Raw genomic sequence first — 25,518 nt, 5'->3', positions numbered from 1 at the left:
ATATGATATACATTAAAATTATAATATTTAAATATAAAAAATAGATTAATTTTAAAAATTATAATATATTATAATTCAATCCAGTTATGGAAATTCAGGATAAGAAAAGGATATCTTTATCCTCGCTTACATAATATTAAAATGGAGACGAGATTGGAGAAAATTAATCTTATGGAAGATAAATCGAGTTGGATTGGAACAACTGCTATCCTTATGCGTGCGAAAATGAACTTATTTTAAAGGGCTATATTAAAAAATAAAACAAAATAAAGAGATTTACAAATCAAGTTTAGTGGAATCCTGGGTCTACTGTCCCATATTTTCCACACGGTTTATGCTTATAAAAAACCATGACCAGTGTGACAAATATAAAACTGTGGTACAAACTCCAATGTTGTAAAAAAAAAAACTCCCAGGCCAGCTCCCCCCATCAGAAATGGCTTTCACTCCTCCTAAACCCTCTCTGTCCCTCCTTACTTTCCTCTCCCTCCTCCTCTTCACTTATGCAAGAGTGAATCTCGATCACTCAGACCTCAAAGCCTTCTCCATCATCCACAATGAATTGGGCATCAATGGTCAACGCAGCCCCTCCACCACCCCTTGCAACAATCCAGGTGTCTTCTGCGAGAGGAGGCTCTCTAACAACAACACCTATGTACTCAAAATCACTAGACTCATCTTTAAGTCCCAACGCCTCACTGGGTTCTTGTCTCCTGCGGTTGGCCACCTCTCGGAGCTCAAAGAACTCTCTCTTCCAAACAATCAACTAGTTGATCAACTCCCTCCCCAGATTGTTGACTGCAAGAAACTGGAAATTCTTGACCTTGGAAACAATCAGTTTTGCGGTGAGGTTCCCTTTGAATTATCGAAACTTTTACGTCTGCGAATTCTTGATCTCTCCAACAATAAATTCTCTGGCAATTTGAGTTTCTTGAAGCAATTCCCCAACTTGGAACGTCTCTCTCTTGCAAACAATCTCTTTACGGGGATAGTTCCTAAATCTATACGTTCATTTCGTAATCTCCAATTCTTCGACTTCTCTGGGAATAGCTTTCTTGAGGGACCTGTGCCGCTGATGAGCAAAGCTGGATCCACGGAGTCTCAATACCCAAAACGTTACATATTAGAGGAGAATAATAATATAACCAAAGGACACAGAAATATTTCTTCTGCAGCAGGGCCAACTGCAGCTTCTGCTCAAGCTCCTAGCCCATCGTCAACAGAAGGTAAACATCACAAGGGCAAAAATGGCAGAAGGAAGCTAAGTGGTTGGATCCTAGGATTTCTCGCCGGAGCAGTTGCCGGAAGTATATCCGGGTTTGTGTTTTCGGTGATGTTCAAGCTAGCATTGGCAGCGATAAGAGGTGGAGGAAGAGACTCAGGGCCAGCAATCTTTAGTCCTCACGTGATAAAGAAAGCAGAGCATTTGGCTTTCTTGGAGAAAGAAGACGGGCTTGCTAATTTAGAAGTCATTGGTAGAGGTGGGTGTGGAGAAGTGTACAAAGCTGAGTTGCCTGGAAGTAATGGAAAAATGATTGCAATAAAGAAGATCATCCAACCTCCAAGGGACGCTACAGAACTAACTGAAGAAGACAGTAAGCTTTTGAACAAGAAAATGAGGCAAATTCGATCAGAGATAAACACAGTGGGTCAAATTCGACACAGGAACCTTCTTCCTCTTCTGGCACATGTGTCTCGGCCCGATTGCCATTACCTTGTGTATGAATTCATGAAGAATGGTAGTTTGCAAGACGTTTTGAATCAGGTTTCAGATGGCACTAGAGAATTGGATTGGCTTGCCAGGCATAAAATTGCGTTAGGAGTAGCATCAGGGCTTGAATACCTTCACATGAATCATAGTCCACGCATTATTCACAGAGATTTAAAGCCAGCAAACATCCTTCTTGATGATGACATGGAAGCTCGAATTGCAGATTTTGGACTTGCGAAGGCAATGCCAGATGCGAATACACATATCACAACTTCCAATGTTGCAGGAACCGTGGGATACATAGCACCAGAATATCATCAAACACTCAAGTTTACAGACAGGTGTGACATCTACAGCTTTGGCGTGCTGCTTGGGGTTCTGGTGATAGGAAAGCTTCCATCTGATGAGTTCTTCCAAACCACCCGCGAAATGAGTCTGGTCAAGTGGATGAGGAATGTCATGACATCCGAAAGTCCAATGCAAGCAATAGATCCGAAGCTGATGGGAAAAGGGTACGAGGAGCAAATGCTGCTGGTCCTGAAAATTGCTTGCTTTTGCACTCTGGATGACCCAAAACAAAGGCCTAACAGCAAGGATATAAGGTGTATGCTGTCTCAAATCAAGCACTAGTCAAGCATGCAAGAAGTTCGATAAGCCTTTAGGAATAATGAAGCATGTAAAAAAAAATGCTTACTTTCAAACTTTGATTTTGTGTATTTAGCAATCTATGCAAGTTCTAGCAAGGAAATGTGTTGTAATATGTTGTTTTGCATTATAGCAATTTGTATAATTACAGAATTTGAGCGTATTCATATAGAAAGCGCCTATTAAAAAATGTATTCAGATCCTCATAAGCTTGAGAAATTGTTAAATTTTGTATACTCAACTCAATTAAGCTTTATCCTAAAAATCTGAGGTCGGTTATATGGATTCGCTTTCTCCACTCTAAACGATTTTGGGTTAAATTTCTTCCACTTTGTTTCTGAGATACTACGCTAGTGGGGAGTTGGAACAGGAAGGCTGCTGCAGCCATACTACCAACCTATTTTCAATTCTTCTGGAAGGAAAAGTAGAGGATAGACATGAAAATACCCTTTTGACAATAATGATGAGTGTTCGTCTGATATGAATCCATAATTAAAGACAAGTAGACAACCAATTAACTTTCCCATTATCGGAGATATAAAGAGAAAGTGCTGCAGGGAGTGGTCTGAAATCCTGTAACAAAATCAGTCAATGCATAACCATTGTATCTTTAAGATTTTGGGAAATTTTACTAGATACTAGGAGAGTTTATCTGTTTAATTTGAGCCTTGTTACTTATGCAAATAGCCCTTAGTATGGCATTCAATTGATTATAACGAAGTTGAAACAAAAGAAAAATGAGAGGCACAATAAATGCAAGACTGGAAGTTAGCAGCAAGCTTGGAGTGAAGATAATTGAAAATGTATCTGTTACCAACTTGATTTGAAGGGACGAAATTGAGTGAGTGAGTCGAGATAAGAGTTCGTAACGAATGAAATGAGCTTCTTGGAACCAACCATTACTAAAAGATTAAAACTAATAATTAAATAACTAGCACTTCACTCTTATAAACATTTTAAATTCATTCCTTCCTTGCAATCTTTTGACGTGGACTCTTAACAGAAGTGCTTTGTACCATTTCAGTGGAAAAGTAAAAGAGATTCCTCCAAAATAACCAATAAAATTCCGAATTGCTCTCCACTTTTAAATCTTTTTCCCCTTGTCTTTTATACAAGACTTTTTCAGCCTTCTGTCATTGTCCAAAATGTGAAGAAAATTCCGAGATTGAACATTAAACATGAATTCAGATCACACGGCTGCTGATAGTCTGTATCTTGTTTGTTCACTTGATTATTTGACAAAAATGGAGGCAAACTCACCCACCGCTGGATTTTAGAGAAAATTGAGCACGCATCAGTTAAAGCTCCATAGCCAGCATGATTGTTCACCAACACATATAGAAGACACGAACACTTTACTTACACAAGCAGATGATAAAATTGATCCGAGGATTACATCCATGCACAAAAATGTATTGTTAAGGAGTTACTAATAGTAGAGAGATATTAGTGGTTTTTTGACATGGCATCTGAGCTCTCATGTACAGGCTCAAATTGTGGTCACCCATATTTATTAATTAAATATTTAAAGTAGGTTAGTACTTGTCCAGGCTTTAAGATAGAGAGATATAGAATTATTCTTAAAATCCTCATCTGCAACTAATTGTGCCAATCAGAATTTGGAAAGTTTGGATTCCAGCGTAAGGGAAAAGAAAAAGAAATCAAAACCATGTTTCTATGTGAAAAATTCATAACTGCGGGAAAATCCCCTCCAAGTGAGTCGCTTCGATCTTACTAACTCCTCCTGCTTCAGCAATTGCACATCCTCTGTATCATTCCAAGTGTTTCATCAGGATGTTTTATAAATAGAAATTGAAGCATAGCTTCCATTGATCACAGAAAGGATAATTTGCAGATATTTGTCCAGAGATTCATCAGTAATCAATAGTTCAATACAATGAGTGTGAGTTGTAAGAAGCTGCAACATTAAGCCTTACTTGCATTGTACACCTGCCTACAGCATTGCAAAATATCTACATTTTTAGGCATTCTGGACAGTTACATACATGAATTCTTCAGTCCACCTTGTGAACATGGAAATATTAGGACCCCTTTCCATAAAGAGCGAAGACTAATCCAAAGAATTAGTCCAACTTAAGAACTTTGTATTGTGTATCTGTATGGATTCCCGTTGAAGAAACTGATTAAGCAAGAGATGGTCCAAAGTTATATCAGAATGCAAATTGCACTCTTGAACATACCCACAAGTGACAATTCGATTCCGATTTTGCAAGTAGAACAATGTATGAGCAATTACTAATCCAGGGCTCTTGTACTTTCAATAATTATTCTAGTTTAAGTAAATATAAGAAGCCCCTATAGCTCAGTGGTAGAGCGTCAGTCTTGTAAACTGAAGGTCCGTAGTTCGATCCTGCGTGGGGGCATTTTGCTTTTACTTTTTCTTCTTAATCATTACCATCTTAAACGACACCGTTAAGTTCAAATCTCTCTCTGAGTTAGGTCTCATAAAAATCACTTGTTTCAGCTTTCATGGTGAACGCGAACCTCCAATGGGCAGCCTAATCAATAAGCTAGCCAAAAAAACGACGCCATCTCTGAGAATCATAGCAACAGCCATCAAAACTCCGCTGCTATTCAATCCCGTCCTTCACTCGGCCAAACCAGATTTCATAAACAACTCAATTCCTCCCTGCGACTCCCCTGCCATAGAGAACAACCCAATACTTCAAAGCCCTACTAAACCCCTGCAGTTTTATTACCCCAATTTCCCATTTGGGTATTGCTTAAACCCCTTTTCCATGACTGGGTCTGATCAATTGAAAGCTATTGGGGCTGATTCTACTGGAAACGATGCTGATGATGCGAGGATCATGTGGGCTGATAGTGTGAAGAAGAAGAGGAAGAAGAAGATGAATAAACACAAGTACAAGAAGCTCAGGAAGCGTCTCCGACGAAAGGCATAATAGGCATCTTGGTAAAAATTCCATGTCTTGCTGGTTCATTGCCCTTGTTCCTTTCTATAGTTTTTGAATCAGAATATGAATATTCGCTTGGAGTACTAATTTTTTAAGTAACTTTTGAGATAGAGCATCATACATTCAGATTATCAAACGAATCAAAATGGAATTATTTCTTGCTGATTGTGGTGGAAATTACTGGAATTTTGTTCTTTTAGTTACCAAATTGTTCGTCACCTGACCAGAAGGTAGCTCTTTTCCCTTTTCATTCCATCTCTAAATGCTCACAACTAGATGCACACTTAGCCAATTTTCACTGTGATACCACATGTGTAGTTTCCCACAATTAACAGTGGCAAAGCTATAAATTTGATGTAGGGTGGAAAAAGCTCTCGCACTTTCTTAAGCTTAGCGTAGGAAGAAAGTTTCTATAAGACTAAAGTAAATAGACTAAAATATGTCATTCGTGATGGAGAGTTATTATTGCAGTTGGATGGAATTAAGAAGCGTAGGAATTTTCCATTTTATCATTTAGATTTTTTTTCTTAACAGAATTATATTGCTTAGATTCACCTCTCATTAAACTGGGGGAAAAAAAGTTCTATAAAGAAAAAAGGGAAAAAAATTCAACACAAAATATTTCTGACAAGATGCTAGAGAATATTACAAGGGATTAACACATCTGTTTTGATGTGGAGTTAGCTCTATATGACCAGATGGAAAATGGCTAGTTGAGATGGGAGAGATTGACTTTTGCAACAAATATCAATCACTCTGTCTGCTACTTTGCCTTGTTGAATGTGTCGGGAGGATGAGGGTAAGAACAAGGAAAATATAGCTTAGAATCAAATGTTCCTAGATTGAGAGGATCTTGATAAGTGTTTTCAAGGCAAAAGGCGATAGGGTACCCTATAGCCCTAGGTGAGAGGCGAGGCAAGGACTTTGAAGTAAGGCGCCACAACCTAATAAGTAACAAGACAATACAAGTAGATAAAAAAGAGCATGATTTTTAATTGTAGCTAAATTTCACAACCTACATATGCTCACCAAATTAACAAATTGACAACAAAATAATAATACCCATATAAATTAGCAACACCCATACAGCAGAATTCAAGAAGAGAGAAGGAGGAGGAGAGAAAAAGAAGAACAAAAAAGTAAAAAGAGAAAAATGTGCAAAATGACTCTGCTGTGTTGAGACAAGAACAGATTAGAGGAGAAGAGGAGAAGAAAGACAGGAAAGAAGGAGAGAGAGAGAGAGAGAGAGAGAGAGAGAGAGAGAGAGAGACCTGATAGTTGAGAGAGAGGAGCTACTGTGAATGTTTCTCTTTTGCATGAGGTCTGTGAGTGTTTCTTGTGAAATAGGCTGATAGGGTTTTAATTTTATTTAGGGTTAAAAACAATTAAAAAGGAAAGGAGAAAAAAAAAATGACGTTTCTTCCCAGAGGTGTTGCCTCAGCACCTTAGAGCCTCTCGCTTGTGTCGTTGGGGTGCTCGCCTTCTCAATGCTAAGCTAGGCGGTGCTAGGCGAGGCGCTAGAGCGTCGCTTCACCTCTCTTGGTGCCTTGCCTCGTTGCCTCACTCGCCTTTAATAACACTGATTTTGATATCCTGGTTTTCTGTAGCTGGCTACAATACTTAAATTGAGGCTTTGTTATGCTGGGGCCTCTTAAAGAAAAGCCTTTTTTAGGCATCTGAGCATTAATTTTAACTAGATCAATAAACTAGTCAGAGGAAAATATGTATTAGTCTGATTCTTGGTGATCAATAGAATGGTTGAATATGAATAGATGACAAGCTGTTTGCAGTTTGAAGCATAGGAAGAATCAGCAACACAAAGCTTTGAGCTCTTTGGTGAAGGATTATATACATGATGGCTTTCTCGCATCTCTCAGTTTCTTTGATATCGTTCATGGTTGCTGAAGTAGACTATGTATATTCTTCAAATAGAATTTTGCTTCGAATGGCTTTGAGAATTGAAATATAAAGTATGCAATATTTTTCAAGGCTCAATGAGTACTTCGTAGTGATTTTTATGGAAATTGTCAAGTTTAGATAAAATTTATTGGTTCTGCTAAATTGTTATTTCTATTTCGTTATCTTTGGATGAGTCTATGATTTTTAGCATAATTGCTATTGAGAATATGATGTGCATGCCATGGAACCTTTCAAGCTGACAAAAATGTTTCCCCTTTTTTTCAGTTTTTCAAAAATCTGATTTTAGGAATATATAGAAGTTCTGCTGTATCCATGTTTTTTTACATGTTACTATATATCTCCAATAAATAGCCTTTGAACGTGCTAGATGTTGTAGTTTCTGAAGGTGGCAAAAGTGAATGGAAATTTGATTTCTGCTTCCATAGATTGGACTTTGAAGTCAAAATAGTTTACCATATACCTTTGCCAGAAAAACTAGTTTAGTTGCGATCTTCTTATGTTGATCTGATCATACCTTATTTGTCATTGCCGTGTAATATCGGAACTTGGTGAGTTCTATTTCTTGCTATTGGGAAATGATGCTTTTGCAATGATGATGAAGATAAAATGTTTCTCAAACTTTCAAACAACATGCACTAGAAACAGCGGATATCAAAGAAATATTTGAATTGTCACTGAAAAAGAAATGTGATAGACATGAAGATGTACGGTGTAATTGGCAGGATAAGTAGGGGTGTCCATTATTCAGTTATAACTAAAAAACCGAACCGACCAAATTTGGCACGATAAGTAGGAATGTGATTATCAGTTCGCTTAGTAATTCTTGAAATTTTCAATCATCAATTCAATTATATTTGAAATAGTAATTGAAATATTAGAATTTTTTCAATTAATAAATTTTATTGTTGTTGACTCAAAATTCTAGTGGGCTTTCGAGTGACTTTTTTTTAATTTAAGTGGGTGAAATATTTTTTAATAGAATGGATGAATATTTCCTATAAATGGTAGAATTATTATGTTAATGTTATTCATAAATTGAGTGAAATTCCTTATTAGATTAGGATTGGGGGAATTAACATTATAGATAGGAGAATGGTTATTTCGCTTTACCCATTGAGACAGGCTTTTGCTCATGGAGAGTGGTTTCGTCTATTGAAGAGTATGGCTTTCAGCTCGTGAAGTGGGGCTGTCGCCCATTATAGAGAGTGGCTTTGCCAATTGCTGAGGATTTGGCTCTGCCCATTAAGGGGCTATTGCCTATTGTAATCCCATTAAGAGAGAGAGGCTTGGGCCTAAGATAGAGAAATGTCATAAAATTCAAGAGGAAGAAATTTTTATCCATTGATAAGAAGGCTTTTGCTTTTGCTCATGTAGTTGAAAATACTCTTTGTGGTGTAGGGTGTAGTATTTAAAGTAGTAAATATATTGGGTTATGTTTAGAGGAGACAAAGAGGAGTAACTAATATATTTATGTAGTGTGGATTCTCTTGAGTGTAATTGGTTGATGAGTAATATAGTTTAAACTTATAATTTATGATTATTTTTATTAATAGTGGAAGATTGCATGGCCGTGGATGTAGCTCTATGTTAAAAGGGTGAACCACGTAAATATTGGTGTTTTGTGTGTTTGCTTTCTTTGTAATTTACGCATTTCCGTGCTGCACAACAATTATTAATATATATTATTTGTAATTATTCGTATTAAAATATTTAATGATATTTTTATTTTTAATAATAATTTATACATTGATATCAAATAATATATATAAATTATATTTTTTCTATTAATTCAGTTAAACTGAGTAACCGAACCAAGTATATTCAATTATCTTTTAAATTTACTATTTTAGATGTGCTAGAAAATTTGGTTTATTTTGGTTCAATTAACTAAATGCTCAACTCAAATGATGAGGAACTAGACTACCAGAATAAGTTGGGAATTTCATTCGTGGCAAAGGTGAATGGTTATGTGGATGAGCAAAAAGTACCCAGACAGAGGTAATTTAAGTCAATTCCATACACAAGAGGATTTGGTATGCTGTTTTGGTGTAGCTACTTTAACTACTTTAGGTAAGCCTTTGTTAGATTGATTTTTGAGTGCTTCTGTCCTTCCCAAAATTTAGATTTCTAAGTCTAGAAGGGAAGATTTCATATGTGGAACACAATGGTGGATTAATTTGTGCATTAAAATTGCTGTCAAGGGTTCTGATGTAAAAGAAGTCACCAATAGACTGAAGGAAATAAATGTGCTGATTGATTGGCCTTAAATTTGGAAATTTGGAGCACTCGTTTTACTTTGTGTTGTAGCAGGATCCTCTCTCCCTATTACTGATTTTTGGACTAATTTATTTCCACTCTACCATGCTTGTTAACTTCCTTGATGATTTGCGTTGCTTTATGTTGACTGTTGAGGAAACTTGCATCTGTTGCCACTAGTTAGTCTTGCATTTGGATACATCTCTTCATGTGAAAATGAGAGCACCTGAATGACTATACCTGGTGACCAATTTGAACAATTCTTAGTTGCTTGAAAACTTTAAGGTGATGTTACTGGAAAGCAGTTCACTCCTCATGAGTTTACTACTGGAACAGAATACATGGGTGTGGTATTCTAAGACGTATGCAAGTAGACAGCATCTGTCTTAAATCATTAATTTCTTCAAATACTTTGCCTATTCTTATGTTTGTTACTTGTGAACTGCATTAATGATTATACACTGAAATACTTATGATCTAATTGGAACTAATGCTTAATCATAAATCATTAGGACTGGAATACTTCAATTTTAATTTTGGTGGCATTACATGAACCAACTAGTAAAGGATTGATTTCCATTGATGAAAAAGAAAAAAAAAAAAAAAACTCTAAAATATGAGAGAAAAGCAATGAAAATTTGATGGGGTACTCAGCAAGCGATGTCTTTTTTTGAGAGGAACAAAATTTGATGTGAGAAGAAAGCAAGAAAGAGAATAACGTCTCAAAAGAGAAAAGCAACCAACAATTTCTCTCTCTCTCTCTCTCTCTCTCTCTCTCTCTCTCTAAATACAAAATGAAAACATACATTCAGTAATGGGTCTCAAAAAGCATGCGATCGACCATCACTATGAATATCCAAATACTTATTATTATAAATAGTATTCTCTTGCAGCAAGAAAAAAGAATGTTTGCCTTTGGGGTGGCTTCAGTTTCGATCATTTTGGCACTATACATTCTGTTTGTGGGTATGTAACGAAATGCAACCTTTCACTTAGCATATAATTTGGGAGAAATTTTATAATAAAATCATACAATAATTGCACATGGCTTGAATCTCATTGTTGTATATATATCAGTTTCATCATCGAATAAAAATTCTCCAAATTATATCTACATAATAAAGAATCAAGATTAATGAATTTTCATATAAAAAGGTACTTAAAATTAATTGAGACGTAATCAAGGAAATAACCTTTTCTCTTTTTAATTTGCTGCTCGCTAACAATTAATTATGATAAGATATACAGCTACCCATGTAAAGACTAATTAACTAATTACTAACTAATCATTCTGAAAAAAAAAAAACTAATTACTAACTAATCTATATCTGCAGATACCCTATTTAGGTTTCAGCAGAGACCTTCCATACTTTTATCTCCCCATCAAGACTTCCACTACAAATCGACAAAGACGAACCACCATTATTATACGCACCTCCTCCTGCAACTGCCACAAGCGATTTCACTGGCCTTTCATGCCCCTCCAAAACTACCATACAACTATACCCTTCCATTTTCCCTTTTTGCCAAATCCTCACCGTCCGATCTGATGACCCACTCACTAGCCAATGCTCTCCAGTCATCAAGCATAATATTGCCCCTGCATGACCCCACAATGCCTCCGCAAACACCATCTGATGTTCATTTTCATCAACTTCCTTCCTCTCCCACACCATGATTGAACGGTCACAGCCACCGGAGAACAGTACTGACCCATCACCGTTTAGTGCAAGTGCATTTATCGTTGATTTATGCTTCTCCAAAGTATAAACCAAACTGTGCTTTCTCTCCTTGCCAACCTTCTTCCAAACCCTAATTAACCCATCAGCAGAACCTGTGTAAACAGTCCCATTATCAGACACAACCACTGTATTAACAGCATCTTGATGGGCTAAAACAGACTCTAAACACCTATTATTTTCCACATTCCATATCTTAAAACTCTTATCCCAAGAAACTGAGTATATTAACATTCCATGCACAGCTAACCCAGAAACTGTATCCCAGTGTTCGATCCAAAGCCGCTTCTTGTGACGCCTAACGTTAACGTAGTTTCTGGGCAACAAAAAATGGCGAAACCGGTCTTTAACGGTAGGGAGCGTGCACAAAAGGTGATGTTCTTTGCAAGGAGAAATTTGCCAGACTCTGATCTTGCAGTCCTGATGAGCTGTGAAGACTTTATTGTTGTGGAATGCTATAGATTTGATGAAACCGGAAGATGGATCATTTGCAGCAAATTTATCGATGTGGGTATAGTTGGACAAATCAAAGACATTGATTTCATTGATCGAGGCTGCGTAAAGTAAGGTGTTGTGAATTGACAGGCAGCTGATGTGTGGCTTTGGGGTTTTGAGAGTAATGATGCAGATGCAGCTGTGTTTTGAAAACTGGAGAGAATCATTGAGCATATGGGAATCCATACTTGAGCTTGGAAGACTAGTAGCATATGCTATAAATAATGGAACAATAGAGGAGATCATGTGGCAACTGGCAAGCCTGGAGACCTATAGTATTTGTAGGTATCTACAGACTTGACACTTGGCAAGAACTGGAAATATGATATGATATGGTTGGTCGGAGATGTGGGCCCTAAAATCAACTGAAAATGTAACTCCAATTCCAAGTATCTCTCCACTCAACTTCCCACTTACCTGGTTTCCCAGCAACATGTTGTGAACTTTGTGATCACCCCATAGATAATGAATTATATCTGCCTCTAATTAATAATCATGGATAATGAATAATCTAGTTAATAAGTTACCTCTAATTATAAGATTTTCATTTCATTTACATTATTCTCTGATCTGTTAAACATAATTTCTTCTTTCTTGTCTGAAATGGAGCTTACATTTTCTGAGCAACCATTCAAAATAATTAGCAGAATATTTTTTTAAACCATTGTGGGGTGCACAATTACTTAATTAGTGGGCTTGAATGAAAATAAAGGTATTGTTTAGAAACATAGAATCCTATTTATGCTTGCTAATCACAAAATAAACCAGCCTAAATGACAACCGTCGAGCGAAAAGGATACCAATGTCTTGGGTTAATAAACTTATTTAATTATACTATATATCAATTCAATTACTATTAATTTAATTTAATCAACACTTTTTATGCTACGTGAATTCATGTGCTATATTAATGGAATCAAATCATCATACTGAGTTTTAATTAATTAATTAGTTCTTTAATATGTATGATATTGACACCACACCCATTTTGAAGATGAATTTTTGAGATTTGTTCAAAAGTATTCATATTTTAGTGGTTGGATGGTAGCATGAGCTAATATTTATGGTTTTTAAATGATTTTGAGTTTATTAAATGATTACAAATCATGTGATCAACCACTTAAATGACACAATATTATATATTATGTTTTGAATTTATTGACAAGTGTTGGGTGGAAATATTACAAGCCTTTTTTAGTTGCCTAAACACATGGTTACATTATTTTTTTTTCTTTTTCTCTAACATGTCAGCCCAAGTGAAATGGCTTAAGTTTGTTGGGTTTGACAAATAAGGGCTTGGAAGCTCAAATAAGCTCTTTAAATGCTAAAGGCTTTAAGCCCATAAATCCACACTTTATAATACCATTGAGATAGACGCATCAATGTACAAACATAAACTAGAAAATGAAAGGACGAGCAAGGTTTATCAACCTTTGAAATATCAGTATGTGATAGAGAAAAAACAAGGGTTAAAAATAGAGGCAAGAGGGAGTAAAGAGCCAATGGGCAGCGAGTGGTGACCCATACACCTACCACGTCCACGAAACATGTGAGTAGTCTCTGTTTCTCGAAGCTATTGTCTTGCCCATCACCAACATACTACTCACATTCTTATGGTGGAGGTTGAAATTGGCTAGCGCCAAGAAGACCTCTGGTGCTCTGCTCTTGACTTTTTCACATTTCACAATCATCCCTTCCTGGGATTCTACATTTCCTTCACTTTCCTAAAAGAGCAATTTCTCTTTTACTCCATAATCCTTATATCTCCCCACATGGGTCCATATCCTCTTACACACTAGCTAGCCTCTCAATTTTCATATAAATTACTATCCATAATAATTTTCGTGAATTTTCCTGTTGTACCGCTAACTGATTTACATATCATTATTGGATATAAATATTTTTGCTTATTTATAATTAAAGTTATTCAAATTAATACAAATAAGAATCAATTTAATGGTTAATGATTTAACTTTTGATGCATCTCATCTCGAGTTTAAATTTTACCGATCATTATTTTTACAACTTCTTGTGGGTAAGCGATATGTAAACTCTACTGTGAATCCCTGTTAATTTGCAAGCTTTCCCTGGTTTTAGAATAAATACTCTACTTCTAAACTTTTTTATATATAAAAAAAAATTATTCTTATTAATTTTATATATATCTCAATTAATTTAATTATGCAAACTTTGAATTTAAGAAAAGTGCATGCAACAAGAAGAAAAATATTTTTCATGGTGCAAAACGCATATCAAAGTTGATTGAAAGGGATCCTAAGCCAATCTTTACCACTTCTCCAATCTTTTTTTTCTTCTCCTTTTCACACTCTTTTGGTATTACAATTAAGTCCAAAATCTTCAATCCAATCTTATAAAGCAAGATAATTAGATGAGTCAATTATTTTGTCTACATTTAATAATAAAAATATTAATATTTTGAAAGCCCTAAATAAAAAAAAAATCCAGCTAAAATATGAGTAGCCAGCAATAGCAAAGCAATCAAGTGTACTTGTTTCACAGGAACCCATCATGTTCATTATCATAGGGTCCTATGCTTTTAAATCTATACATTAACTGGAAACTGTTTGATTTATTTTCAGACCAGTGGTTGCATTAATCACTTTCATATCTCATTAAAGATCCCGTAGTTGTTTTTCAATTACTGTATGCATCTCGCCTTTTGGACAAAGCTCTGCCTGTCTTATTCGCCAGAAACGCACAGAAATTGTCCCCATCGATTGTCCAACGGTGCTGATATGTGGTGGTACAATTGGGGTGTGCTTTCAGCGGATAAATGCACAAAACGCTGAGCGGAGTTGCTCGTTTTCGTCGGGAAATAATACAGACACGTGTGACAAAATGGGACAACCTGGACGCCTTGTGCCGGTCCACAGAAAAAGGAGGCTTTTGCAATGATGTCCTCTCAAGTTTTATTTATTTCATGTGTTGCCATAATTAATAAGTAATTAAGCAAATAAGTTTTGTCTTTTATGAAAAAATAATTGTTCAAGCCTAACTCCTAGTCCTAATCCCATTTCACGTTAATTAAGGAGGGAAATGACGTTTCAGTCAAAATTTTCTTCTTCAATGGGCCAACCATGCATTATTGCTATGTTTAGAGGCATAATGGAAGGCAGAGGAACAGTTGGGCAACAAATAAAAATATAGAAACATATGAGGCTAGATGTGCAAACTAAATAGAGAATATCAGGACAGAAGTTTAACACGTGAGAGAGCGGGGTGATGAACTTACGCATGAGACAAGCTGTAATCATATCATTGCCCTCTAAACGGGCAAGAGAAAATTCCACCCACTAAATTAATCATCTCTCTTTCTTAGCCTATTGTTATTGCTATTACTGACCAGTTCTGACCTTCCCTGCTCTCTCTCTCTCTCTCTCTCTCTCTCTCTGCGTCTGCGCTAGCTAAAGAACTACATGCTCTCTGCCAAAAGGAAAAGAAAAGAGAAAGGAAAGGAATGTTCTTCTTCTTCTTCTTTTATTAAGTGGCTGTTTCTTTTGAACGAAGAAACAAGTGTGCATATAGATAGAAAGATATATACGGGAAGAGAGATAACAGGGAGACCAAAAAGTATAACGGAATGGGTGGGGTGACTTCTTCCATGGCAGCAAAATTCGCTTTTTTCCCGCCGAACCCTCCTTCCTACAAGCTAATTACTGATGATGCCACTGGCCTTTTGCTTCTGGATCACTTCCCTCACCGCGAGAATGTCGACGTCTTGCGCCTTCCTACCCGACGGGGCACCGATATCGTTGCCGTGTACGTTAGGTACCCCATGGCCACCTCTACTCTGCTCTATTCTCATGGAAATGCTGCTGATATTGGCCAGATGTATGAGCTCTTCATCGAATTGAGCATCCACTTGCGTGTAAATCTCATGGGGTAACTTCACTTTAACTTAACCTTGTCTCCAATGTCGAAATTTTTGTTGATTATTGTATATGCAGTGGGTTTATTATCAAAATTTAGGTGAATGTGTGATCCTTCGTCGAGATATTAGGGAATTTGGCTTGTTTTTTTTGTAGAATAATAGGAGAATTAGATGTTGGGAAAGAGTTGTGTTGCAGATGATGGATAACTTTGTTAGAAAATCTAGTTTTTGGGTAGGTTTTGAATGATCCTTTTTTCTCCCCTTCTATCAAGCATTGCTGTTACGTAAAAGGTGATGGAGTTAGCTTGAGATCAAGTGGTTAATTGTTGTGGGCCTAATTTGGTTGTTCTTGCTGATAGATTACCTGAATTAGGGAAGTGAAGATTTCTTTCAGTAGATCTATTCCGTTCCATCATATTTTCTTTTGATGTTATTCTTTTTTTTTTTTTTTTTGTAAGTGGATTGTCTATGATTCTTTTGCAACAACAAGCCTTAATCCTAAAATGGATCCTTTTATTAAGAAATAATGCTTTGATTTTTGGGGAATGGAATATCTTATGGATTTTGGTATCTGCAACTAAGTATATCTGACTAATTAAGTGATTCAGCAGCATGTTGGGGAAAAGGGATAATTGGGGTAACTTTTCTGCTTAGGCAAGAACAGGAAGATGGTGTTGCTTATTTGGTGAGTTACGTAGTTTTTGTTTGGGTTTCTGTTTAATGGGAAATAAAAATAATACAATTGGGAGATAGATTGTATCTTTTTTTTTTCTTTGTTAAAATATTTTTGTCATTGAGGATGAATCGACTGTTTCTCCTTTTTCCATTAAGATATCATGGAAACTCACAATGCCATAGCTGCTAATTTAACTATATTTTATGTTGATTTCTTAAACCATATAATAGAAGAATTAAGGATATGTCTTGATCTGGAAGTTCAGACCTTCCTAGTAAGTCTCTTACTTGCACCATGCAAATAACATGTTCTATTGTATGATGTTATGATATGCAACAAGTAGCTGGACAAGAAATTGTGGAAGTTGTGGTTGAGTTTGGAAATTTTTGCTGCAAAGAAAATGTTTGATGGATGGAACAAAGCAGGCCTGGAAATTTCATCGAAGTAGTCCACTGCCCTCTAATGATCCTTGGAAGTTGGAAGAATAGCTTTTTTGTTTAGTTAATTGATTATTGTCCATGTGCCTAACATAACACCGGAAGATTTCCTAGATCTTAGCATCAGTCAAGAACTTGGTCTTTTCTAAAGTGCATGCATTAGTTTATGCTGTCATCCATCAGTTTAAGTATTGGTATAGGATAAGTACTCAAATGCCTTTTTCCCCAATTTTTGCAGGTATGACTACTCTGGCTATGGACAATCATCAGGCAAGGTAAGTAATATAAATCTTCTTCCGTTTGATATGGGACTGAAATTACTGGTAGCTTCTCTAAAGCTTCATGTGTACGCCATTCTGCAGCCCACTGAGCACAATACTTATGCTGATATTGAAGCTGCTTATAAGTGTCTTGAAGAGAGCTATGGTACCAAGCAGGAGAATGTCATCCTTTATGGTCAATCTGTTGGTAGTGGGCCTACTTTGGATCTTGCTGCACGTTTACCTCGGCTAAGAGCTGTTGTCCTGCACAGTCCTATACTATCAGGGTTAAGAGTCATGTATCCTGTGAAGCGCACATTCTGGTTTGATATCTACAAGGTTAATTTTTTTTTTCTTCTTATTGTATAATTATTTATAATATAAAAGCATAGATAGCACTTTATGTCTCTAAACTGAATTTTGTTTTTACTTGGCTGTTATCCAGAACGTAGACAAGATTCCATTGGTGAAGTGTCCTGTGCTGGTTATCCATGTAAGTATGCTGTTGGTTGTTTCAATTATATAATGTGGAATATCTTAGTGCCCTTGGGTGATCTTGAGTGCATTATCATATGTATATAATTTGTACCTATCAGTAGAAAACACATAGATCCAAAGAAAAAGACCATTAACATAGTTTTACAGCATAAGACACAAGAAAATTAGCAACCTTCACTTTGGAGCAGAATCAACATTGATCCACCATACTTTGAAATTGTCATGATGCTTTGAAAAAAATTAAAATAAAAACCTTTAAGAGCCGAAATTGTAACTGTTGGGGTGGGTTTGGATTTAAGTGGTCCCTTTGTAGCCTTCTGTAAGACCTGTTGACTCTTTTCTTTGGTGTTCTTGTTCCCATGATGTGATCAATTTAGGTTGTGAGCCTGCTTAGAGTCTTTGTATTAAAGTATTAATTGTTCTGCTTTGCCTGCTTTCTTACAGGGAACATCTGATGAAGTAGTTGATTGTTCTCATGGCAAGCAGCTCTGGGAATTGTGCCAGGAGAAATATGAACCACTATGGCTGAAAGGAGGAAATCACTGTAATTTAGAGCTGTATCCAGAATATCTAAGGCATCTGAAGAAGTTCATATCAACAGTTGAGAAATCACCCTTGCGAAGAAATGCTGGTAGGAGAAGTACAGATGGAATTGAACAGCCTAGACGGAGTACTGATTGTTTTGATGCACCGAGGAAGAGTACAGATCGGAGGGAGAAACCAAGAAAAAGCACCGATAGAACTGAAAAACTGAAGTTTCATGAATACAAATTTACCAATATTGACAAGCTAGAAAAGTTAAGGATCCCCTTTGACCAAATGGAGAGGTCACGGAGAAGTGTGGAATACCATGAGAAGTCTCGGAAGAGCATTGACCTACAGCTAGAAAAGGCACGGAAAAGTGTTGATTGGCTGGATAGGATTCGTGCTGGATAAGAATGCCAAATCCTTTGTAAAATTTGTGCACTAGATTGATTTTAGAGGGGACAGGGAAAGTGGGAAAAAAAGGGGAATTATTTGGTATTTAACTTGTGATTTCAGTGTGTGTGGCTTGCTCATTGAAATTGCATAATAACTGTGTAATGGGATTGTAGATGTTTGATATATTGGGTGGGATTTGTTATCCTTAGTTAATGGAAGAATTCTAACCTCTTTATTATGCATTGTTCAAAAGGAAATGAAGCTCACAGGTTATAATTCCTCCATCTTCTTACAACGTTATAGCATGTTTAACACAGAATTCACACGCTACATGCATCAAGCCATCAACCGACATTGGTGTAGTTTGTCTTCTGGATTTTAAGTAGCTTTTATTGGTCCAGTAATAGCAAAGCTGAATAATTAAAGTAGGGATTTCTGGATTGGGTTGGTCAGTTTGAAGTCGGCATCAAACTGATGGATGGGAATTGTCCTGCAAGGCAATTGAAAGTTTCACTTGCGGACGCAAATGCAATAGTGTAGGTTTGTTAATGGCATGCTTGTTTTTCTTAACATTTGAAGCTTCCTTTATTTAATCAATAATGTTTTCTTTGATAGAGACCGACTTAAAAATAAAAACCTTTAAAAATTTAAAATTATCAAAATTTGTGATACAATTAATTATTAAATTATTAATCTAATTGCATTTCAAATATGGGATTTGGGTCCAACAATCATTGCTTAGAGATGAAAAAGAAGTAGCGAGTGAAGTCTGGCCCAACCCACACCACCTTCCTCGATCCATAGACCATTGTTTGCACTCTCCACGGTAAGCGAGCGTAAATACTTCTGTTCTTATGTTTTCCAAAATCCAAGCAACAGCTTCTCGGACCTTTTCTGAACATTGTTTTCTTTCGCCTTCTTCTAACCCTAATTCAAAACTGGCCTAAGATTCAGTCATATTCAATCAAATATGTAAGTAAATTTGGGTCCTTTACTTTCCCTTCTGATTTCTATTTATTGCTATTCGGTTTCTTTTTGTCTGTTTGCCTTCTGACCGATGAATTGTTTACTTCAATTAAGCCTAGCATCTGTGTTAGTCTTTGTTGAGTGTTGATTTCCTTTTGTTTATGAATTTTCCTTCGTTTTCTTAGCTGCCAAACAATCTGAGGCGGTGATGGTTTAATCTCGTGAATGTTTCAGGTCTCAGGAGGAGCTTGCGAGGGAAGCCATAAAGCACGCGCTTAAGGCGTTAAGGAAGCGCCATTTACTTGAAGAAGTCGCTCATGCTCCTGCTTATATTGCTCTTTCCAGACCGATTATCTTTCAGGTCCGCGCCCCCACCCGCCCCCCCCTCTCTCTCTCTCTCTCTCTCACACACACAATTGATTTTATCAAATTGTGTTTTAGGAAAAGGAAAATGCTTTAACTGCATATACGGCAATATAATTGCGGGTTATTATTATCCAGCATGGCTAAACTCTCCATAAATTAGACTTTGATGACCAGAAGTCCTCGTCTATTGGAGTTGGTGGGGATATATGTTTGCTTATAATTTTACAAGCTTTGAAATTGTGCATTTTCAGGTCTCTAGTAGCAGTTGTGTTCCCCTCCTTGTGCATTGCCTGAGCATCAATTTCAATTTTTTAAGGGCTTTGATCGACTATCATTGTACTAGTTATTATGATAACTTATGTTGCCTTGTGATTAGTTTATAATGGTATATCTTTTGTTGCTTGTATCATGGAAGGGATCAGAATGGAAGGAGAAAGCAGAAAATCTTGAATTGGAACTTCAGCAATGTTACAAAGCTCAGTCTCGGTTATCCGAGCAACTTGTGGTGGAGGTAGCAGAGTCCCGAGCATCAAAAGCTGCACTGGAAGAGAAAGAGGCAGCATTCACTGATTTGCAAAAGGAGTTGGCTCAAACAAGGTTACCTTTTTGTCTATATTTTAGCCTTGTAGGGAGATGCTTATGAGGTTTATGGTGTCATGAAATATTGAAACATAATTTTGTGATGCAGGGATGAATGCTCTCAATTAAAGGTAGATTTGGAAGAAAAAATTAAGGCGTTAGAATTGGTTGTGAGTGAGAATCACTCACTTCGGAAGCAATTGGAAGAGATGATTGTCAAGGCTAAGAATGCAGAAGCGGAAAATAAGATATTAGTTGATCGCTGGATGCTGCAAAAGATGCAAGATGCGGAACGTCTTAATGAGGTACTTCATATTATTAGTATAATTGAAATGAAAGTGTGGAAGAGATTTAATTGGTCTGCTAACGTTCTAAGTCTTTTAGTCCTAAATTTATCTATCTTTTTTTTGGTGTAAAACTTCATAGAGAAAATACTTCTCAAGCTAATATGATGGACTAGCAATTCTATGAAATACAGTAGGTTCTTGAAAGGCCTTGTTGAAAGGTTATTTTAATGTCTTCCCTTCATAGATCCATTGGTCATTAAAAAGATTTTGGATGGAGATAGCCTCATATTTTTTCAATGTAATTTTGTTTCAAATGCAGGGAAGGTTGTTAGACTTTGTACCTTTTCGTCTGTCATCTTAGGTGCATATAAAATACCAGAGTACTGTACATTAGTTTGATTCCTATCATAGGGTGTTATATATTTGGTGTTGTAACATAATTGTCTCGCTTACTCTGTCATAAGTTAAGCACTGCAGACTGATCTTACCGTTGCCTGAAAAGCATTATTGAGCTGTATGACTCTGAAGTTCACATACATTGTTTTAAGTTCTTAATCTTTCTTTTTGATGGGCATATCTATAAATTAGTTTTTTTTTCCCCTGCCTTATGGGATGGACGTGGCTAATTAATGATTCCATAATTAACTTAGGCGAATGCACTATATGAAGAAATGGTTGATCGGCTCAAGGCAAGTGGTTTAGAGAAACTTGCTCAGCAGCAAGTGGATGGTGTGGTCCGGCAAAGTGAAGATGGTGCTGAGTGTTTTGTGGAATCAACCATTCCTGCTGCATGCAAGCGCAAAATTACAGCTCATGAGGGTGGCTGTGCTTCTATAATGTTTGAGTATAACTCAAGCAAATTAATTAGTGGTGGACAGGATCGATCAATCAAAATGTGGGATACAAATACTGGATCTTTAAGTCGTACACTTTATGGTTGCCTTGGCTCTGTTCTTGATCTTTCGTTGACCCATGATAATAGATCTGTCATTGCAGCCAGTAGCTCCAACAACTTGTATGTGTGGGATGCCAACTCAGGACGTGTCCGTCACACTCTCACAGGCCACATTGACAAAGTGTGTGCTGTGGATGTCAGCAAAATTTCTAGTCGACATGTTGTCAGTGCTGCTTATGATCGTACTATAAAAGTGTGGGATTTGCAAAAAGGTTACTGCACCAGCACAATTGTTTTCCACAGCAACTGCAATGCTCTTTGTTTTAGCACGGATGGAATGACCATTTGTTCAGGCCATGTTGATGGGAATCTTCGTTTGTGGGATATTCATACAGGAAAGCTACTCAGTGAAGTCGCTGCACATTCACTTGCTATTACTTCTATATGTCTGTCTAAAAATGGAAATGTTGTTTTGACAAGTGGGAGGGATAACTTGCACAACTTATTTGATATGAGGTCTTTGGAAGTTTGCGGTACATTAAGAGCGACTGGAAACAGAGTGGCGTCTAATTGGAGTCGCTCTTGCATGAGTCCTGATGACAACTATGTTGCTGCTGGATCAGCTGATGGATCTGTGTACATTTGGTCAATATCTAAAGCTGATATTGTAAGCACTCTGAAAGAGCACACTTCTTCTGTCCTCTGTTGTTCGTGGAGTGGACTTGGAAAACCATTAGCCACTGCTGACAAGAACGGAATTATGTATACCTGGGCATGATGATTTATTTGTGCGCTTGTGAATATGACAAATTGTTTATCCAAAACCTGGCTACGTTTCTCTGCAAAATTTTATTGCCTGGTTTCCAAACAAGTTGGTGAAATGCTGGGAGTCATGAGATGATAAAAGTTGCTTGATCCCACGGCCGCCCAGCATGATTCTTGACGGAGGGGTGTGCCTGCCTAGGAAAGTTTACCGTTTTCATAGAAATACTACAGTACATGGGAAGCTATGAACAGATTGATTACTTGTAAGTATTGGAAGAGAATGACAAATTAAATTCGTTGGATGCGACTTTTGTGTCATATTGTTTAACCATATCTCCCTTAAAACTGAATTCATTGTTTTGTGCACTATGAAGTGGTCCATGTAGATCATTATGATTGAAATGTACGATTTAATTTGCTGTATTTGATATCTAAATGTTTGATACCAATCATTATTTTCTTTCTAGTATCTGAAAAATAAGGTTTTTCTTTTTTAAAAGAAATATTTTGGAATTCAGGAAATTTGTAGGAAGTTTTCTACTGTAAAAAATTTATTATTAAGATAATCTTTATTTTAAATTAAAATTGAGGTAAATCTTTGGTGTTTTTTTTTTTTAAACTTGTTGAACATTGATAAAGAAAATTTTAAATCAAAGACACCGAAAATTGTTGGAGGACTGCCTGAGTTCAAAATTGGGCCTCCATTGACCCATTCTTTGAATTTGAGTTTGGCCCAACTTTCGGTCTGCATCGGACAGAAGCTACCCAACGTTGCCCGTCGAATCCGGTTCGCTTATCGCCATTTGCGATCTCATTCCCAAGCCTGGTCTTAACTGCCTAGAGTGAACTGTGAAGATGGTGAAAGTGGCAACGTATTTTGCGATGACATTTGGAGCCTTTCTATTCTGGCAATCAATGGATAGAGTCCACGTCTGGATTGCTCTTCATCAGGATGAGAAGGTGCTTATCTCTGCAACTTTTTTTTTGAATGCTTTCGTGGGGTTTGCTTGTTGTTTATGGAAATTTTGCAATTATATTCTGGTTAACATTGAATTGGAGCTCCCCAAGTTCATTTAATAAATTTGCGCTTTACCGATTGGTCCAATTCTTCAAGCGATGGTCAAATTTTTTGTATGATCTCGAAATGATAGGAAAAGGCCTAGTGTTCTCGAACGACTTTGGTTTATGTGATTGTCCAGCGAAATGAAATGCTCTGTTACAATGCTGTTTAAATTTGATATGGGATTATATCCCCTGAATTCGATAGTTTTGAAAATGGAGGTCAGTTATTGTCCAGGTGGGTTACAGAAAGCATAATTGCTTGAGGATTGCGGATGACAGATCAAAATTAAATCTTACAGTTGTTCTCTTGACCTATTACAGAATGCGAGGTGCTAGATTTTGGAATTGACAAAAACAAGGGTTTTTTTTTTTCTCTTAAATTTAGTTGTATAATTATAAGCATGCTATAGCTTTTTGTTGAATCTCTTAAGTACGCTATAGGCTTTTTGTTGAATCTCTTAAAATTATATTACTGCCATTATTGAAAAAAGTTTAAAGTTGTCTGAATTCCGATGATTGTACCAAAATTCACCCATAAGTTGTGAGTTTAAGCCATATTCATAAAAATAAATAAGCAAAAGAAAACAAAAAAGATTTCTTGGGGTTTGAGAAATTACTTGTCGTCATTGTAGTTAGCATTTATGAGTAGAAAAATAATGAATGTTTCTTGTTATAGGAGGTATGAATTAAAAAGGTCTGCATTCTATTCTGGTGTGATAATGGATGTGCTAGACCCATATTTGCTTCTGACTGCAGAATTTCTCACTTCAAAACTGTTTTGAGTCCATTTCATTTTATTGTGCAGTAATACCTGTAGCTTCACTGCTGGTTTTGAATTCTGATGTACAATTTCAGTTAGTTTCTAATCTTCCATACAATTTATGCTGTGAATATGCCCAAATCAATTTCAAATTTCAAAATATTAGTTTTATATATCAGGGTTTTTTTTCTTAACTGAATATATCATATTATATGTGGCAAAAAAGGAATTGTTGAACATCCATGCTCGTTGAATTCAGCATCTGTCATTGATCTTCTTCATGATACTCTCACACTTGTTCTTGGTTGCCACTATCCAGCAATTTTCCATTGAATTTCATGTCTTTTTTTGTGTATAATATTTTGTTGTTTATTGGCCTTGTGCTGTCATCCTTTTAGAAAGAAAGACTTGAAAAGGAGATGGAGATCAGGAGGGTCAGAGAAGAACTATTGCAGCAAGCTAAACAGAAGGATCCTTCAGCATGAACTACTTATTTGATCAAATTTATATTTCCCTTGTTTCCCTCAAGTGCGGGTCGCTCTTTGAGCTTCTGTTTACAAAGCACTGAAACTGAAAATAATTAATTTGGCAAATTAATTTGCTTGTATCAAGAACAGTTTTATTCCTTCTTGTTGCTGATTTATCAAAAATAATTGATGATTGTTCTACCATGTTTGTTCAACTTTTAGTCATGATTAGAATAACCGACACAGTTACCTGGTAAGTGATCTCAAGGAAATATAATTGAGAAACCCTTTTAGAGAACAAGGAAATGTAGTCTTTTACAAAAGATTGATTTATTTGTCTTCTAGACGTGTTCAGAATCTATGTTGCATCTCATTAGCCTGCCTGCTGGATATAACTGTAGCTTTTTTAATTTTATAAAACGGTTTATTTCTACATTTAGATCATGGTCGATAATATTAGCTATTTTAGTAGTTGTTAATTGTTTAATAATTATTAGTTATTTTACTAGTTGTTAAATATTAACTATTAGTATTTAGCCATTTATATAGTGATTTAAAGCAGAAGTGTATGGTAAAAATAGATGTTAGATTAGTTATTAAATGTAAAAATAGTGATATCATTTTGTTAACCCTAATCAACCTCTAAAAATTAAAAAAGGTAATTTTCGTGAAATATTTTCTCAACGTATAAATATTATTATAAATACTATGTCATCAAATAATATAAATAAGGAATGTAATGTTTGATACTAAGCATTACTTTAAAAATTATTGTCAAATAAGATTTTAAAGGGGTGAATGTGGCACATTTTTCAATCAGCTTCTAGAGATTGTTTCCAGCGCGCAAGGTTTTTTATTTTTTAATACATTAAGAAAGCCTCTGTAACTATTATTAGCAATCTAAGCAAGTTTGGCAATAGAACAATAATGCTAGAAGCAGTTTCTTGCGAGGTTTCAAGTTCTCCTACTGCCTGGTCCAATCAAA

At 36.2% G+C, this 25,518-nt stretch overlaps 6 protein-coding genes and 1 non-coding gene across 8 annotated transcripts; 6 read left to right on the top strand and 1 right to left on the bottom strand.

The window, feature by feature from the left end:
• The first annotated feature begins 363 nt into the window (after nt 1-363).
• LOC110672531 (leucine-rich repeat receptor-like serine/threonine/tyrosine-protein kinase SOBIR1) lies at nt 364-2,641 on the top strand. The gene has a single exon (XM_021835334.2). It carries the CDS (start codon nt 437-439, stop codon nt 2,339-2,341), a length of 1,905 nt encoding a protein of 634 aa, XP_021691026.2. The 5' UTR covers nt 364-436; the 3' UTR covers nt 2,342-2,641.
• Nucleotides 2,642-4,668: 2,027 nt separating this feature from the next.
• TRNAT-UGU (transfer RNA threonine (anticodon UGU)) lies at nt 4,669-4,740 on the top strand. Its single transcript has one exon. It is a non-coding gene; the product is annotated as a tRNA-Thr (tRNA).
• A 62-nt stretch (nt 4,741-4,802) lies between these two features.
• On the top strand, nt 4,803-5,455 carry LOC110672516 (uncharacterized). The gene has a single exon (XM_021835313.2). It carries the CDS (start codon nt 4,867-4,869, stop codon nt 5,278-5,280), a length of 414 nt encoding a protein of 137 aa, XP_021691005.1. The 5' UTR covers nt 4,803-4,866; the 3' UTR covers nt 5,281-5,455.
• Nucleotides 5,456-10,650: 5,195 nt separating this feature from the next.
• Nucleotides 10,651-11,928, bottom strand: LOC110672513 (protein JINGUBANG-like). The gene has a single exon (XM_021835311.2). The coding sequence runs from the start codon at nt 11,886-11,888 to the stop codon at nt 10,812-10,814; it is 1,077 nt and encodes a 358-aa protein (XP_021691003.2). The 5' UTR covers nt 11,889-11,928; the 3' UTR covers nt 10,651-10,811.
• A 3,122-nt stretch (nt 11,929-15,050) lies between these two features.
• Nucleotides 15,051-18,624, top strand: LOC110672514 (uncharacterized). The gene is made up of 5 exons (XM_021835312.2): nt 15,051-15,605; nt 16,946-16,982; nt 17,070-17,306; nt 17,413-17,460; nt 17,910-18,624. Exons 1-5 carry the CDS (start codon nt 15,304-15,306, stop codon nt 18,399-18,401), a joined length of 1,116 nt encoding a protein of 371 aa, XP_021691004.2. The 5' UTR covers nt 15,051-15,303; the 3' UTR covers nt 18,402-18,624.
• Nucleotides 18,625-19,023: 399 nt separating this feature from the next.
• Nucleotides 19,024-22,667, top strand: LOC110672512 (autophagy-related protein 16). Of its 2 annotated transcripts, none has more exons than XM_021835309.2 (5): nt 19,024-19,358; nt 19,587-19,713; nt 20,134-20,315; nt 20,407-20,602; nt 21,235-22,667. In XM_021835309.2, coding segments are annotated over exons 1-5 (1,530 nt in total). In that variant the 5' UTR covers nt 19,024-19,356; the 3' UTR covers nt 22,258-22,667. The 2 variants fall into 2 exon arrangements, with proteins under 2 accessions (XP_021691001.2, XP_057995564.1); XM_058139581.1 differs by having other exon boundaries at nt 19,053-19,212; nt 19,970-20,315.
• Nucleotides 22,668-23,024: 357 nt separating this feature from the next.
• LOC110672517 (uncharacterized) lies at nt 23,025-24,737 on the top strand. Its single transcript, XM_021835314.2, has 2 exons — nt 23,025-23,204; nt 24,465-24,737. The coding sequence occupies exons 1-2, from the start codon at nt 23,100-23,102 to the stop codon at nt 24,549-24,551; spliced, it is 192 nt and encodes a 63-aa protein (XP_021691006.2). The 5' UTR covers nt 23,025-23,099; the 3' UTR covers nt 24,552-24,737.
• The last annotated feature ends 781 nt before the right edge of the window (nt 24,738-25,518 follow it).

This window comes from Hevea brasiliensis, chromosome 17 (genome assembly GCF_030052815.1).
Source record: "Hevea brasiliensis isolate MT/VB/25A 57/8 chromosome 17, ASM3005281v1, whole genome shotgun sequence".
Lineage (NCBI taxonomy): Eukaryota > Viridiplantae > Streptophyta > Magnoliopsida > Malpighiales > Euphorbiaceae > Hevea > Hevea brasiliensis.
Note: the sequence above shows the minus strand (reverse complement) of the source record. Positions and strands in the feature narration are given on the sequence as shown.